This window comes from Mastomys coucha, unplaced genomic scaffold, assembly GCF_008632895.1.
Source record: "Mastomys coucha isolate ucsf_1 unplaced genomic scaffold, UCSF_Mcou_1 pScaffold14, whole genome shotgun sequence".
NCBI classification, from domain to species: domain Eukaryota; kingdom Metazoa; phylum Chordata; class Mammalia; order Rodentia; family Muridae; genus Mastomys; species Mastomys coucha.
This window is the reverse complement of record NW_022196896.1, coordinates 108,397,731-108,416,114: the sequence shown is the minus strand read 5'-3', so window position 1 is coordinate 108,416,114 and position 18,384 is coordinate 108,397,731. Positions and strand designations below refer to the sequence as shown.

At 40.5% G+C, this 18,384-nt stretch overlaps 1 protein-coding gene across 8 annotated transcripts in view; it reads right to left on the bottom strand.

Moving 5' to 3' along the window:
• Agfg1 (ArfGAP with FG repeats 1) overlaps positions 1-18,384 on the bottom strand; it is a 57,850-nt gene that overhangs the window by 38,656 nt on the left and 810 nt on the right. For all 8 annotated transcript variants that reach the window (XM_031368181.1, XM_031368180.1, XM_031368179.1 and 5 more), the window contains exons 2-3: positions 4,039-4,043; positions 644-737 (exon numbers count right to left, since the gene is read on the bottom strand). In XM_031368181.1, the coding sequence (XP_031224041.1) occupies positions 644-737; positions 4,039-4,043 (99 nt within the window). The remainder of the gene's footprint in view (positions 1-643; positions 738-4,038; positions 4,044-18,384) is intronic.

Below are 18,384 nucleotides of genomic sequence, written 5' to 3'. Positions count from 1 at the left end.
CACAGTAGTTCTAGAACAGCCAGGGCTATATAGTGAAACCCTGTCTCAAAATCTTCCCCTGAAAACAAAAGAAAACAGAAAAAGCAATCCTATACTCCTTTATTAATTTTACCCATTTTTAAAACAATAGATCACTACTTTTATTAGCAACAAAACTTACATCTAAAAATAAATAAGGAATCAGTATGGATTCCTGGGAGCCCATGAGAAATCATAGAAACCAGTTCCCCTCCAAATCCTTTCCAAGCCCCCTCTGCTAAGCACCTGTTAAGCATTAAGCATCATATACACATAAGGAGAGGGCCTCAAGTGGAAGCTCATCACACAGCATGCTCCCAAGCTTAGCGCCATATTACAGAGCTGGCTCTTTTCCCTCCCTTGGGATACAGCACATTTGAGGCCACCAAATATGCTTTCTACAGCCAACACTGCTAAGTTTTAAATATCTATCTGTGTTTTACTTCAGTACTGCAGAAAATCACTTAGGCATTAATTCCAAATGCATTATCAAATAAGAACTTTCTGAAATATCTAAATATGGAATACAATAATTAACATTGAGACAAGAAACTCACCATTTTAAGCAACTTATTAAATCACATTAAAATGATTGCAACATATTTGAAAATTGCAAAATACTTACTTCATTTCCATGTTTTTGTAGGAATTCAATTTCCTGTTGTGTAAATGTTGTCATGGAGATAGATTTCACCCTGTGAGGTGGATTTAACCCTCTCCTAAAAAATAAAATATTTTACAAATTTTACTACTCTGTTTTTAAATGATTCTACTTATTCAAAAACTTACAAGTCTTTTCATTCCATAAATAGTATTAAATATTAAACTATTGCTTATCACACAGGTTCAGTAAATGTAGTTAGGATCCAGAGTACTAGTACTCTTCAAGATAGATCTGAGCAACTACCCAGGAGGAACAGTAGTACTCTAACACACTAGCTTCTGGAAAAAGTATTACCATATGCACCTGTGTGGACAGAAACCTCTATGGAAGAGCACCATGGTAAAGAACTTTGTAACCACTCACATATTCTCATGGTTCCCTAAGAAAGAGCTAGTGATGCACTAACATGTGTGAAACGAATGAACACTCTATGGACTGTGACAAAACACTCTATGGACTGTGACAAAAAGTCCGAGGTGATTCATCAGTTTGAATAAAGTCCCATCTCCCAGTCTGTTGGAGCATGGTCCATGAACAAAGGTGTGTGAAGAGATCTTCAAGACCTTATGAGAGAACTCCAGTTAACAAGCCAAGAGTCTTGTAATCTCTGTTCCTTCAGAACAGGACTTTGTTCTTGGAATGCGCTTTCGCGTCCCTCCCAGATATAATAATAGGAGTGGGTTAGTTCAAATCACCCATCGTTGAGAGGTTTCTGTGATTGGGTACAGCCTAGACTTCTGTGACCTTGCCTTTCTGACTGTATACAACTTGAACTCAAGTGAACTTTGCTTGCATGACCTTGCTTAATCCTCACAATGCCCTCAGAACATAAATGGTTTGATGCCCTGAATGAATCTGGCTATTGCATGAGGCTTTAGTTCACCTCACTTTTTTGGATTCTATTCTCCCAGATTCACTCCACCAAGTAGAATAACAATACCTATCAATTCAAATAAGGATTTATAAAACAAAAAACAAAAAAAAAAACTTTTTTTAATCACATCAATAAGCAGTAAATGTTCAAGACCAAGCCTGGCTAGGTATGCTTTAATACCAGGACTTAGAAGGCAGAGGCAGGCAGATCTCTTGTGAGGTCAAGACCAGCCTGTTCGACAAGGTTCCAGGACAGCCAGGGCTGTTACACAGAGAAACAAATGAAAAAAACAGCAAGAAGCAGCAGCCTTGAGGATTATAGAGAACAGACTCAAGAGATAGCTAGATCTAGAAATCTACACTTAAAATTAAAATTAAATTGTACAGTTAATTCTACAATTAAGACTTATAATGGGCCGGGCGGTGTCAAAAAACCAACTGCTTATCCACTGAGCCATTAATGGCAACTTTTTGTCTTTTTCTTTTTTTTCCCTGAGACAGGGTTTCTCTGTGTAGCCTTGGCTGTCCTGGAACTCACTCTGTAGATCAGGCTGGCCTGGAACTCAGAAATCCGCCTGCCTCTGCCTCCCAAGAGCTGGGATTAAAGGCGTGTGCCACCACCGCCAGGCTGGCAACTTTTTTTCTATATTTAATTTTCTACTCCAAGTTTTCCACAACAAAAATCCCATTTTTATAACTAAAAAAAAAAATTTCAAGAAATAATAGAAAATCTGCCTGACCAGTGGTAGTAAAAACATTTGGACTTTAATCATGGTTTTCTGGATGTAACAACTAGGGTGACAAAGAAAAGGAAAATAGCAGAGAGAATGGGATCCTATGGCCTTCTTTGCATTTTCCTGAAACCTGAAAACCTTTCCTCCCAAATCCTGTGACACCCACCTGCCTACCAGCTTCAGCACTGAATACTCACTTCACTAACTCAGTTTCTTAACCTAGGTGCTTTTGGCATTTGATCCTGCACAACTTGACTGTGTAAGGCTGTGCACTCCAGGTACTGAGCAGTGCCCTGGCTCCACTAAATGTAATACTTTCCAATGAGTAGGAACAATCAAATTCATTCCCATCATGAAAAGCACTGGTCTAAATACAACAAATATATTATCAGGCTAGAGAGACTAAAAGAATTCCTCTGGGGGGGTGGGGGGCTAGAGAGATGGCTCGGTGGGTAAGAGCACTGACTGCTCTTCCGAAGGTCCTGAGTTCAAATCCCAGCAACCACATGGTGGCTCACAACCATCCATAATGAGATCTGATGCCCTCTTCTGGTGTGTCTGAAGACAACTACAGTGTACTTATTTATAATAATAAATAAATCTTTGGGCCTGAGTGAGCAGGGACTGAGCGAGTGGGTCTACCAGAGCGATAGGGCCAACCAGGGTTGACCAGAGTGAGAGAGGTCCTAAAGTCAACTCCCAACAACCAGGTGAAGGCTCACAACTATTGGTATAGCTACAGTGTGTGCTCATATACATAAAATAAATAAATCTTAAAAAAAAAAAAAAAAGAATTCCTCTGACTCTCTCTCTATTTAGGTATAAACTTTACAGCGTTTTTAATCTTCTCTCAACACTCTACTTTCACTCTGTATTCAATAGGTTTCCATAACATTATATACAGAACAGAAAGTAAAATACCTAAACCTTTCTAAAACTGCAAATAAATATGCAAGTGTAAGGTGCATCAGTGCATGTGTATACAGGCTCAGCAGTTACTTACCACTTACTTACTTACTTAGAGTACTTACTACTGTCCTCACAGAAGACCCAGGACCTATGGCCAGCACCTTCAGAGACTCACAACTGCCTGTAACTCAATTCCATGGGGAGCTGACAACTCTTTTCTGGCCTCCAAGGGCTCCTACACACACAAACTCACACAGGCATATATCTATACATTAAATGAACAAAAAAATCCTTTAAGGTTAAAATGTGGCTGGCTGACAAGCTGACTTGGCAGGGAAAGGCACAGGAGATCAGAGCTCACCTCCTAGAATTCACATGGAGGAGACAGCTGACTCCCACCAGCTGCTCTCCAACCTCCATGCGTGCTTGTAGCACACCCAGACCTACACATATACAAAATAAATGCTAAAGAACTTAAAGAATAAAAAACAGCATCAGTAGCAAACAACCAAGAATGAAGTATATCATTCAATGCAACTGGACAGAAAAAAATAAGTTCCTAATGTTTAAAAACAGAAAGCATGCAAAGCTCCTACACAGGCAATTAGCATATCTAATCTCAATCTAACTGTAAAATATGGCAGGCGGGGTAGTCTTTCATCTTTGATGTTTAACTGTCTTTGTAATAATGTGCATGTGTGTGATGGGTATATATAAATGCCAGTGCAGGTGTCTGGGAGTCCAGAAGAGGGCGTAGGAATCCCTAGAGCTGGGGTCAGGCCAGAGTGAGGGGCTGTGTGAGTGCTGGGACTAAACTCAGGCCCTCAGCAGGAGCAGTACAGGCTTACAACTGCCAAGCCATGTCTCCAGGCAGGAGATGGGACATCTTTCAAATCCCAATTTTCTGAAATGAAAGCCTATAATGTGTAAGTTAAATTTTCAGCAAACCAGCTAAAACGCAGATTAAACACCTAAACAAAGGCCAGGCATGGTAGTATATGCCTTTAAGCCCAGAGCTCAGGAGGCAGATGGATTTCTGTGAGTTTGAGACCAGTCTGGTCTACAGGGTTCTAGTACAGCCAGGGCTACATAATAAGACTCTGTCCCCTCCCACCCCAAGTCAGTCAACCAACCAATCAATCAAAATAAACATTTCTAAATGAAAACTTAATGAACTAGAAGACAGAAAACAAATAAAGAAGCCAGAAGGCAACATAAAGATGGAAGGAAGGAGGGGAGGGGGAGGGAGGGAAGGCAAGCTATAGCCTAACAGACACCTAGAACCAGCTCTACAGCTACACAACTCAATCAAGACGCATCTGAATGGCTGACTTTTTTTTTCCAGATTAAACAAAAGTTAAAAACAAAATTGTGGAAAATAAAAACTACATTTAGAAGGAATCTGTCAAAATTTCAAAGAGTTTAAAATAAATTACAACCAACAGTGGCAATGAGAGTATTATCTTCATGTGGCAAAGGAAATAACTTGCTGTGATCCAGAAAAGCCATTACTGAAGAACACAATAAAATGCCAGTAGTTTCAGACTTAAGAGAGAAAAAAAGCTGTTACCCAGGAAACTCTAGTAAAGAAATCTACACTATATACACTTTAAAAAACAAAACTATGTAGAGATGCAAAAGAGCAGACACAGAGCCCAGCAAAGGCAAATCTAAACATTCAATGTGTCAATGTTTTTACATTCTTAGCAACAATAATACTTGAGAAAACATTTTGCATTTTCAACAACTATATATTATCAAATTAAAATACTTATTAATCCCAGAATGTTAGTGTGAACAGCATAGTTTCAACTGTGATTAACAAGTAAGTATAGAATTTGCAGTTTCCAAAACCAATAGAAAGAGAAAAATCAGAATAAGCCTGTTAATTTTTTAATATTTATAATATAATCAAATATACATATATTTGCTATATAAACCTTGTAGTAAAAGTCACGAGTAAAATATAAATCTATATTTGTCCCCAAACTTGTGTTTTGTTTATACCTTCTCTATTCATATACTAAAAGAAACTAGAAACAATACAATTGCCTCTCAAATGAGGAATTGTTTTGGGTTTTGTTTGTTTGGGTTGTTGTTTGGTTGGTTGGTTTTTGGATTTTTGAGACAGGGTTTCTCTGTGTAGCCCTGGCTGTCCTGGAACTCACTCTGTAGACCAGGCTGGCCTTGAACTCAGAAATCCACCTGCCTCTGCCTCCCAAGTGCTGGGATTAAAGGCGTGAGTCACCACTGCCCGCTGTTTGTTTGCTTTTTTTCTTTGAGACAATGAAATATGGTGAAATAAAAAATTAACGGGGGCAAGCTATTGCAAGCAGCAAGTCTAGATTAGATTAATCTTATAGGTACGGTGAGGTGAGTAACAGTGAGCAATTGGAAAAGCTGGTTCTATCCACGTGCCGTTCCTGGAAAAGCAAAGACTGCAGTGTAGAGACTCGCAGATCAGGGAGAGAAAAAGCTAACAATTTTACAAGGTGATGGAACATCTCCATTCTGTGGTGGTAGTTACAAGGAAAAAACAAAACAAAACAAAACAAAATGGTGGGTGGGTGTATGTGTGAGAGAGAGACAGACAGAGACAGAGACTGATTTGTAGAAGAACTGTTATGTGTGAAGTTAAAATTGTTGTGGTTGTTGTTTGTTTTTCCTGAGGCCTGGCCACTTAAAGTCCAAGTCTGCCTACAACTCACTCTGTAGCCTGTTGGCCTTAAGCTCCTGATCCTTCTGCCTCCACCCCCCAAATGCCGGGATTCCAGGAGTGTACCACCATGCCCAGCTGGCAAAATGTGTTCTCTATCTATCAAATATAATCTCTTAAATAAACAGAATCCGTAGTGAATCAAACCTGACATATTGTTAGCACCACAAACTGATGCCACATCTCCTCATGCTAGTCTCCTTATCACATGAATACAGCTCCTTATAATGATATAAGTCATACTATCTATCTGATGAAAGTATTAGGCAAATAAATCACATCATTTCTTTCAGAGTCAATACTAAAGCACTGTCCACTCTGAACTCTAAAAATACACATTGAGTCTCCAATTTTGGGCCAACATTTTTTGACTCATTTAGTAACTGGAGTATTTATGTTTTGAAGGCATGTATGCCAGTTTATTTGAGAGTTCCAGTTCCAAAGTAACCTGCCAGTTCAGCCTAGTATGTTTCTGCAGTATAATTAAGTCATACACAGATCCCCAGGAGTTTTGTTTTAATGACCACCACCCAGGTATGACTGTAACCAGATGGTGTGACTCACACATATGTCTGCCAGTATGCTCCTAACTAGGCCTCAATCTTGCAAATAGTCATTTGTTCAATTCAAATACCAATCTGTGCTGGATGAGTAAGAAAGCTCATTTGGTTGATTTTATTAATTGTTTTTCTCCTACTGAGGGAGAAGCTGTTCAAAATATTTTATGTCAGAAAGTAATAAAGTTAATTAGGTCTATCCTGATCCTAGTTATTTACTTAAAAAAAAATCACACATTTCATATTATAAAAAAGTCTGTAACAGAAGATGCTTTTAGTAGGTTAAGACTCTCCAAGCTGTTGTCTCCAAGGCACTTTATATACTTATAGACTGTTCAAAATGTTAATCCACCCAGAGTTCAAAGGTTCAAAGTGCATGTGTGTGTAAATATAAGGCACAATAGTTACTTTTTTTCCATAGAAAGCCACAACCCTAAGGTCCTTATAATACTCAGAGCAACCACTAAAAAATAGCTTTCAAGTAACAAACTGACAGATACTAGTAACAGTGACAAACAAAGCTAACAACAGTGTATACACTAGGTCTTTAATACCCCACTGACAGGACAGCAAAAGAGGAAAAAAATTAGCCCACAACAAACAAGGGAATGAAAAAAACACTGAAGAGCCCCTAAACACAATACAGTCCTTTAATAGCAACCTTCGGAAGAAAAAAAAAACTAAATATGCCAAGCCAGGGCCTATAGTTCCAGCCTCTAAGGAAGCTAAGATCAGCTGAGGCCAGTTGTTCAAGACCAGCCTGGAACAATATTAAGTCTTTGTATGAAAAAAACAAAAAACAAAAAAATCAAAGAAACAAGCATCAATAAGTCAGCAATAACTGACTATAGAGTAAGCCAGAGCAAAGCTCCTGCAGAATGGGAGAAGCCAGGGCTGGAGAGATGGCTCAGCTGTTAAGAGCACTGATTGCTTTTCCAGAGGTCCTGAGTTCAATTCCCAGCAGCCACATGGTTGCTCACAACCATCTGTAATGGGATCTGATGCCCTCTTCTGGTGTGTCTGAAGACAGCTACAGTATACTCAACATGTGTATGAAATAAATAAATAAAATCTTTTAAAAAAATAAAGAAAGAATGGGAGAAGCCAAGATGAGACACCGATTCTCACTACAGGACTCTTCGCAAGATTCACTGAGAAAATGAATGCAGCTAGGGTCAAAACTCACCACTCACCACAGTTCCTCAACAGCACCAGCCTACCCCTCACCAGGCCCTAAGCAACGTCTGAGGAAAAATTTAATCTAGACAAGTTCTACGAAAAGACTATGGAAACAGCATAGCTGGGGATTTATGTTAGCCCCCATGCTAAAAACTGAGCATCACATAATGACAGATTGCACGCTCCTGTAATGTACCTCCTGGTACTCCCTCCACTTGACTCCAGAGCAGTGGAAGCCAGGCTTTTTCTTTCCAAAAAGATGACAGCAAATATCTCTGAAGTTAATTTTAAAAATAAAAATTAAAGTTAAAAAAGGCAATTCATAAGTATTAAAAATGTTTTAATTAAAACATTTTCAGCTCAACAGAGAGACTACAGGACCCTTGATCCAAAGAACATTTAGCAGTGAACTCACGTCCATTGGTTAAGCTATGCGCTCTAGTAAAACCACAATGCAAAAGATGGGAAACAGAATGAAAAGAATGAACAGCTGAAGAAGCAAAGCCTGAAGGACATGTGCACTGGGTCAGCACTGTTCACAAGGCAGGATCTACATACTGACAGCATTTGGGAAGCCAAAGAAAACCTAAGATTGTGAATTAATCAATCAATCAATCAAAAAAAAAAAAAACAGAAAAGAATAACACAAAAAGACCTTTATGAAAGTGAAGCTGATGATAGCTGACCTGAGACAAATGGATAACTGAGGTGCCTACTTAAATGTACCAAAGCAGACCTGGCTGCCAGGTTCTCAAAGCATCCCTCAGCCCCTTGTTACAGGTCATGGCTGGCATACTCTACCCCATACTCTAAATGTCTCCAGCCCAAGAGCCGAGCTGGGCTGTCCTCCCCATATAATCCAGACATTCTGGATACCCAGCCAATTTTGTCTACACTTTATACCCTCCTGGACTCTCGGTCTTCTGGCTCTCCCTTTTGCCCCTCACCTCTCTCCCTATAGGTTCAGGGTCATACTCGGGACTCTCCCAGGTGTCTCTATCTCTGGCTATGCTCTCCCTTTTATCAACAACAAACTTTCTTCTCCACTACACCTAGAAGTAGCCATGTCCTTCCTACTAACAAGCCAAGAGGCACTGAAGAAACAACAGGCAATAGATAGGAATGGATGAAATGAAAGCATTCAGATAGGATGGCAGGTGCTGGCAAAAAAGGCAAAGATAAATACCCTTAGATTGTAAATGCTCTTTATGACAAGAGACTAACTGGGCACTCTTGGACAAAAGATGCAGCTCAATAATTGCTAGCATTGTTTTCTGACGTGTGTGTGTGTGTGTGTGTGTGTGTGTGTGTGTGTTTGCATGCAAGTAAGAGATCTGGGTCTTAGTTTTTAATTAATTTGTACTACAAAATAATAACTACACTCTACATAGTAAGTGTGGTATGCTGGTTCTGGAAGTACTGACAGCTGTTGAGTTTTTTTTTCTTTGTTTTTTGTTGTTTGTTTTGTATCAAGAACCCAGTTGAAAGTAAATGAAATGAAAGCTTTGTAGAGTTGCTTTCTTTAACAAAAAAAAGTATTTGATACCATGATTATGTGCCCTGTACTGAAGAACAGCGTTTTCTAAATCATTACTCAAACAGAACTTATTTATAACTGGTATGCAGAACCATTCCGGTAGTTGTCTGTCTAGATACATAAAATACTTGTATAAGTAAATATTTTAAAGTATTCACCAGACACATACCTTTAACCCTAGTACTGAGGAGGAAAAGGTAGGTAGATCTCTTTGAGCTAAAGACCAGTGTGGTCTACATAACAAGTTCCAAAACACCAAGGTTCTACAATGAGACTGTGCTTAAAAAACTAACTGGAAAAATACACAGGGGCTGGAAATAAGCAATGAAGTCTTAACTGTTAAAGCGGACAGAGCACTCTTGTAGAGGACCAAGTTTGAGTCCTAGCTGCTTTGTCAAGTGGCTGCAACTGCCTGTTAACTCCAGCTCCAGGGTCTGATGTCTCTAGCCTTCAGCAACACTGGCAACTCCATCCCCGTCCAATTAAAAATTTAAAATAATTCACCAGAACAAAAACACTGGCTCATAACCCACATCCATCAGAATCCATCATTCTGAGAAACCTAAGAAATTGTCATTATGCCAGAGAATAAAATCTCTTACCTAAATGGAGGTCTAACATTCCAGTTGGGCTGGGTCACTCACTGGGCCAAGGGACCTACCTCCCCTAGAAGGCAGGCTCGCCCTAAGTCATGTTAAAGAGATAGGCTGAATAAATTAGTCCTTTAGTTAGGGACTGTACTTTTCCTTCCAGGAATTCCATACAGCATTTTAGCAGGCTATAGCCAGCTTCCTAAGCCCGCCCACTTTCCCCTAATCCATAGGGCTTCCTCTGATGTCCTCCTCCCTACCATGTAACTGCTTGTCTGCCATGTGTCTGACCTCCATGACAGATAAATGGCCAAGATTTTCTTCCCTCTTTTTCCAGCTTGCCTACCCTGGGGGTTTTTCCTTTAAACCCTAATAAAATTTTCTTTGAGCTCCCATTTGAGCCTTTCCTTGAATTTTTTTTATTAGTGAGATTGACTGCCAAAAAGGGACCCTGACTTCCTATGTATCAAAATCAGTTTTGACGAGTTATTTTTTTTCTAAGGCCATACCTTTGGCATTAAATAGATGATTCTTAAAGTTTGGGTGAGATAGTTTAAAAACAGCCACACCAGAATTCATTTTTCTATCATCACACAAATGCAATATTTGCAAGCTGTTATCATTACCAACTTGCCACCAAAGAAAGAAGCTAGACAAATCATGGTGTACGCTATTGTTTAAATGAGACTTAAATGGACGTGTGAGACATTCCTTTATGCAAAGTTGAAATTTGTGTATAAAAAGGTTATGATTCAGGCTGGAGAGATGCCTCAGCAGTTAAGAGCACTGGCTGCTCTTCCAGAGGTCCTGAGTTCAACTCCCAGCAACCACACAGTGGTTCACAACCATCTGTAATGTGATCTGATGCCCTCTTCTGGTGTTTGAGAGTGGCAGTGTACTCATATACATAAAATAATAAATCTAAAAAAAGAAAAAGAAAAAAGGCTATAATTCAAGAAATATCTAATACTGCTTATGAAAATGCAATCATATGATTGGGGATGTTAAGAAGTTAGAGCTGATGACATACATGGCTAAACATTTTACAATATAAATAACTGATCAGCTTGCTTTTTCCTACTCCTTCTTTACATGTAGGCTTCTACCTCTCTGTACTTGGGTTAACAGCTGAGAATAACTCTCTAGTACTAGGATGCTACTTACTGGTGTAGTTTACTGTAAAGAATGATGAACGAACACTGACCATCAGTAATGTTTTTATTATACTCTTTTATCATGTTGTAGTAGAAGACACTAACTCAACTCTCCCCTCCCATGGGGACCTGTCAGTCCTCACAGCAAGCACATTTACTGAGCCACCTTGTCAGCTCATGATTCTTACATTTCTTTTTTTTTTCCAAGATTTATTTATTTTTTATGTGAGCGTACTGTGGCATTCCTCAGACACACCAGAAGAGGGCGTCAGATCTCATTACGGATGGCTGTGAGCCACCATGTGGTTGCTGGGATTTGAACTCATGACCTCCAGAAGAGAAGTCAGTGCTCTTAACCACTGAGCCATCTCTCCAGCCCGATTCTTACATTTCAAAAGAAAGAAAAGAAAAATGAGCCTACCGCACATGAATGAAAAACCTACATCAAAATATTCAATATTTCAAAAAGAGTAGCAGAGATTAAAAACAGAGATACTCTCAAAAAAGGGAGAAAACATGACACAAAGCATCCGTAGCAAGAATTGCCATCACGTGCCATCGGAAGCCTAAAAGCAGAAGGCAAAGAGCCACCTGGCTTGCGAAGTGACTCCCCAGTCATCTTTAACCAAAATACTAGTGAGGAGGGGCCAGGAGAGTCCACAGCTATGGGAAACTCAAAAATGAACTGCAAGAAGCTGCCCTACATGGTAGGTAGCTGTACAGGGGCCTAGAAAGCAACACTGCCAAAGCACATTACAAAAATGACCCAGAAGTGAGAAAGCAGTGGGTGGGCTGGGGAAGACACTCAGCTCAGAGCAGGGCCACTTGCTGCACAAGCCCCAGCCCCATTCCCTAGAAGCCACTTCAAAGCTGGCTGTGCAAACTAACTTGAGTCTACAACCCCGGGCATGTGGTTGCTAGCCTAGCTCTATTCAGTGAGTGAGTGCCTCAAAGAAATGAGGAAGAGTGGCAGAGCAGGAATCCCAATGTCCTACAGCCTCCAGATACCACACTCACATACACAACACACAAAGGCCACACACATACACAAATAGTGTCTGTCTTATCACACTAAAATTTTATACTTCAGCCACAGATAATACCTAAAAGCCAAGTAATTATCCACACAATAAAGCAAAACACATGGAGAGAACTAGACCACTAGAAGCTGAGAAAAGGATCCGCTGTGTAAGAGGGTGGTGAGAACAAGAGGGACCATCCTGTCTTCTTCCTGTAGTGAAAGGGTGGGGAGGGCCAAACTGGGGGACAAGAGAATAGGAATATTAGGTTAGGTAAAAACAATAAATAGGACAGGGGCCAGAAATTGGGGTCAGGGCCAGAGAGGCATCTCAGTGGTTAGGTGCTCTTGTTGTTCTTGCAGGACCATTGTTCACAACCTTTACTTTTAAAAAGTGCATGTGGTGTTTTTAAAATAAGAGTAAATTCTGAGCCAGGCAGTGGTGGCGCACGCCTTTAATCCCAGCACTTATGTGGCAGAGGCAGGCGGATTTCTGAGTTCGAGGCCAGCCTGATCTACAGAGTGAGTTCCAGGACAACCAGGACTACACAGAGAAACCCTGTCTGGAAAAAAAAAAAAAAAAAGAATTCCAAGATTCTTGACTATACACTAGCTATGTTTAAGAAACCACTTTGAAAAAAATGTTCCAGGGTAGAACAAACTGATTAAAAGCTTGGGAAGAAAATGGATAAGGTTTTCATGTATTACATTCATTATATATGTTTTATACATTATTAGTCCTACTAATTTGAATTTGAATTTTACCAAAAGGCCTGCAAAAAGTAGAGAAAAGACAAAAAGCTCTAGACATGACAATTGTAAGAAAGCTTACTTTCCCTTCCCTTCAAGTGCTGCCATATTCCCTCTAGGAACAGAAGAAACCATACTCTTTTCCTCCAGCAGGCCTAATGACCACACAGCTGCCTTCTGTACACTGGCCCCACCTCCCCAAGCCTCCTCTTCTGCATCCTGACTCCTGGGATCTCTACTATCTCCATCACATTCCTAAGCGCATGCTCCAGTTTAAGGCACCTCTGAAAATAAGCCAGCACAACAGAAGAGTAAAATTAATCAAAAGGATTAAGACTTTACTAAGGGGACAGGTGAGCTGGCACAGCAGGTAAGAGCACTGACTGCTCTTAAGGTCCTGAGTTCAAATCCCAGCAACCACATGGTGGCTCACAACCATCCATAATGAGATCTGATGCCCTCTTCTGGTGCGTCTGAAGACAGCTACAGTGTACTTACATATAACAATAAATAAATCTTAAAAAAAAAAAAAAAAAAGAAAAGAATTTACTAAGAATTCTTAAATAAATTACCCTCAAACTTCCTTTATTGTTTGTTTTTGTTCTTCTGAGACAGGGTTTCTCTGGGTAATGCTTGCTGCCTTGGATCTCCACCTGAAACCAGGCTGGCCTAGAACTCAGAGATCCACATGCCTCTAAATCCCAAATGCTGAGCCTGCCTCTTAATCCCCAATGCTAGGATTAAAGGCATGCACCACCACCCACACCTTCAAACTTTTTTTTTCTTTTTCGGTTTTTCCGAGACAGGGTTTCTCTGTTTAGCCCTGGCTATCCTGAAACTCACTCTGTAGACCAGGATAGCCTCAAACTCAGAATTCCATCTGCCTCTGCTTCCCAAGTGCTGGGATTAAAGACGTGAGCCACCACCACCCGGTACCTTCAAATTTTTTAAATAGACATCATTTCCTGTATTTTAAACACTTCAAATAAGTTTCCTGTCACCAATGTAAAGTAATGCATTTTCTTTTCATCATGTAAAGTCAGGTGTCTCTGAAGCCACAGCTCCAGTGCACAAAGGCAGTAAAAGCAAGTCCCAAGAAATGTATGTGTTCCAGGCGAAGTCCTCAAAAAGCTGTAATGACTCATCTTTTTATGCACACATTAGAGAAATTCACTGTGTTCCCTAGACCTCGTTACTTCAGCCATCTGAAATGGGAAAAGTGCACAACGGAAAGCTGCTGCAAGGAGTAAAGATACCATCCCAAAGCTCTCGAGGGGTGTCCCACAGATGTACATATATGCCTGTCCCTTGACCCACGTACTGCATGAATCGTTGTTTTGACTCCCTTTGTAAAAGTTCCACGCAATATCTAACACATAATGGGCATTCAATGGCGAGCCCTACCTCCGTCCAGTTAAATCCCTATACCAACTGACTAAGTAAAGTTGTCTGAAACCAGGCATGATGGCAAATACTTGTAATCCCAGAGGCTAATGAGGAAGAAGTAAGTTGAAAGCCATCCTAGGCATATGGTGGACCACTGTCGAAACAAAGGGGGGGCACACAAGCAAACTCTCTCTCAGATGTTCCTTTCTTATTTTGCCTAAGCCTTCACTAAACAATTTATGTGTTTGTTCAAAATAAAGCAATCTCATGTTACTTTCTAATTCTACTCTTTTTTTCCCTGAGACAGGGTTTCTCTGTTTAGCCCTGGCTGTCCTGGAACTCTGTAGACCAGGCTGGCCTTGAACTCAGAAATCAGCCTGCCTCTGCCTCCCAAGTGCTGGGATTAAAGGCGTGCACCACCACCACACAGCCTGATTTTACTCTTTATAATCTCCACAAAACAATTTCATCCCAAAGCAGTCCTTAAACAGTGCATTGTGGCTCACCAATCATTCCAAACTCAAGAGACTGAGGCAGGACTACCTCAGTTTATAGCCAGTGCAGGCTACACACCCTGTCTCAAAATAACAAAAACAAAAAGTAGTCTGCAGCACAGGAGATGGAGCATTTGTCCCCAGCGCTGCATAAACCAGGCATGGCAGTGCACACCTGTGAACCCAGCACTCGGGAAGGAGTGCCAACAGGATCAGGAGTTCAAAGCCATCCTTAACCCTACAGTGAGTCTGAGGCCGACCTGGGTTACAAGAAACTGTGTCCAACAACAAAATGAACTACAGCAAACCCCAGCCTCAGTCCTAGAGATTAAACCCAGAGCCTCCAGCCTGGGAGTTATAATCCAGTCCTATGAAGACACATTTTTGTCTGTAGTCTATTATTTGAGTATCTGTTCACAGCCTAAGTAGTCTACAAAGACAAAGAGAGAAACAAAGCAGTAAGTCACAGCATGCCTGGTCTCCCTAACACCGAGCTGCATCTATTGCAAGTCTCTTTTAAAAGTTTCAGAATAGTGTTCATTGACTCTGAATGAGCACCATCTGAGTATACAAGGCAAAAATCTGAAAACAAAACAAAACAGGAGAGATTAGCTTTGAATCTAGTAGTGCCAGCAGGGGTGGCTTCATCAATAAAAAGTAGGTTATTATATCTATCATCCTAAAGCATAGAACTCCTGACAGACACTGTCACTGCTAGAGAAGTAAGGCAATGGCAGCCAACAAGCCTGGCTTCATTCTTGTACCTATACTGCTTGCCCTATCCTCAAATACAGTATATTCAATGTTAATACAGCACATGTGCTAGTCCCACTTAACAACCATGAGCACACAATGCTGTCATCACAAATTTAAATCTTATGCCAACATGTACATGACTTAATCTTCTGATTATACCATATCATCCACATAAGAAATAGATAACTATTATCCCATTCTTCCTTAGTTGTGTTCCAGCATTATGACTTCCAGAGATCCAATTCCTAGGGAGCTACAGTTTCTCCAAATGCTACAACAGACACTCACTCCATGGCCACACTGCAGCATCCGTGCTTTCTTAGCAGGAGTCTGAGCCTTCTGCACTAGACTCTAGGGATCCTTGTTCTAGCGTAAGAATGGAGAATGGAGTGAGGACTCTGGCTGACGGTAGACGGTATCTGACTAACCCAACTACACTCAAGTGCAGCTTGTGACTATTCAGGAGCTGTAGGCAACCATCTTTTCATATGAGGGAAATAAAGATCATTTAAACCCCATCAGCAAAGTGTCTTCATCTTTTGAGTCCATTTGAGTCAGGATTGAGGTTACAGCTCAAAAGGATCTGCCAGGCTCTGATGGAGGCGCCTCTCACATCCGTGTCCTTCATCCCCTTCTCCCTCTTGTTAGGAATACCCACTGTGCACTTACAGTGGATCAGACACTGTATGAAGCTATCTCCAGTATGAAAAACAATCGAAGCTTTTATTCTATTTCTTATCTGAGAAAAAACTGCTGAGTGGCTATTTTCTGTATTAATTGCATGGCTTTTAGAGGCACAAGAAAAAGCAGGATCACCTAGCTAAGTACCCAACTCGTCTACTACACCCGAAGCTGCTGCTACCTGGGACTTGTCTTTGAAGATCTTTCCTCAGACAGCAACTCCTCTGTGACATTGCCATATGAACCTTCACATGGTCCAAGGATAATATATTCAAGAAAAAAAAAAAGAAATCCCTTAAAATAAAAAATTATACTGGCAGCCCAGAGAGACAGCTCAGTCCAGTAAAGGCACTTGCCACCAAGCCTAGTGACCTAGTTCCATCTCCAGGATCCACAGGTGAAAGGAGAGAGCTGCCTCCTACAATCCTCCTATGAAGCCACCCAAGTGTTATGGCGCATGCATTTGTATACACAAGTGCACAGAAAAGAGCTGGGTGGTAGTGGTGTGTCTGGCCTTATGTTCAGGTCCTTGATCCATTTGGAGTTGAGTTTTGTGTAGACCATAACTATGGTCTGAGACAGGGATGGTGGTACACACCTTTAATTCCAGCACTCAGAAGGCAGAGGCAGACAGAGCTCTGTGAGTTCAGGGCCAGCCTGGTCTACAGAGGGAATTTCCAGGACAGCCAGGGCTACACAGAGAAACCCTGTGGAAAAACAAACAAAAATCACACTGATAGATCCAATATGTCTAATGTTTCTAAAACACTGAAAACATTTTATTACATACTTGCTGCAAGGGAAGCATTTTATGTACTTATAAAGATCTCTAAATCATGTCAATTCTAAAGCACTTATAAATTATACATATGTAAATATATATGTATACCAACCCAAAGACTCAATTCATCAAAGGACCTCATGTTTTGCAAAAGCAGGACATATGTCTTAAGTACATATTAAAAGCAAATTACACAAGGCTGGAGAGATGGCTCAGCAGTCAAGAGCACTGGCTGCTCTTCCAGAGGTCTTGAGTTCAATTCCCAGGACCCACATGGCACACTGCATCTGTCTGTATCTTCAGTTCCTGGGGATCTAACACCCTCATGAAGATACATATACAGGCAAAACACCAATGCACATAAAAAACAAAAATAAATAATTTTTTTTTAAAGGGCTGGAGAGATGGCTCCGCTCCGAGATTAAGAGCACTGGCTGCTCTTCAAGAGGTTCTGAGTTCGATTCCCAGCAACCACATGGTGGCTCACAACTGTCCTCTTCTGGTGTCCTCTTCTGGTGTGTCTGAAGACAGTGACAGTGTATTCATATACATATAAATAAATCTTTAAGTACACTTTAAATAAATTGGGCTATTAGCTTAACCAAAGTTGCCTAGCATAAGTGACGTTAATGTTCTAATCTTTACTTATAAATGAAAGCCATGAAGCACACATACAGCTGTGGAAAATTCTGAGTGTTTCCTAACCATAAACCTAAAAGTAACCTTTAGGACCCTCTTGCTATGCTACTCCAAAGTTGAGCACAATACCCAGACACTTCTCTTACTCACTCAGGCATTTCCACTGTCACCCTTAGAGTGAAAATGCTAAGAGAAGGCATTTATCTATCACCACACCCTAAAGCTTCATCCAAAAACCTAATAGGAATCACCCAAAATAATGTTAGACTCAAGGAGAACCAAAGATGCCTCCTTGCCCAAATTTAAAACGGAAGGGGGGATGTCAGGGAAGCAGTAGTGAATTATTGGCCACGTCAACATCTTCCAACTTTTTAGAAAATTTCCTATGTGTTATGTACATTGTTATTATTATAATAATAAAAAAAATCTGGGTAGGGCAGAGGAAAAGATTCAGCCTGTAAAAGTGAACCCAGATATACACAACATGCACTCATGTCCCCACACTGCGACACGAATGAACACACACAGAGTAATATTTTTTTTAAAGACCCAAGGAATATTAACTACCAGTTCATTAAAAATGTATTGAATTCAAGATAACTATCATATAATAGCACCTAATCAGTTCCAGAATCATCTGCAACCTTTCCAAACTAAATTTCACAGGAACAAGAGTTCCTGTCACAGCACAGCTTAAACAGAGAGGCCTAGACATGCCATCTGAGTAATTTCAGGCAGCCACCTCCATCTCCTTTCTCAATGTTGTCTTCCCTGTCCCCATTTCTCCATACAGATAGTACACTTGGGTATTGATCCAGAAATCTCATCGAGCTCCATCCTTATTTTGAACTGCACAACTCCGGATAGCCCATTTCCAGTAAAACTTTCCCCAACTCAAGACACTTGGAGCCATGCAGCCACAACCCTCGTGCTTTTTTTTTTTTTTTT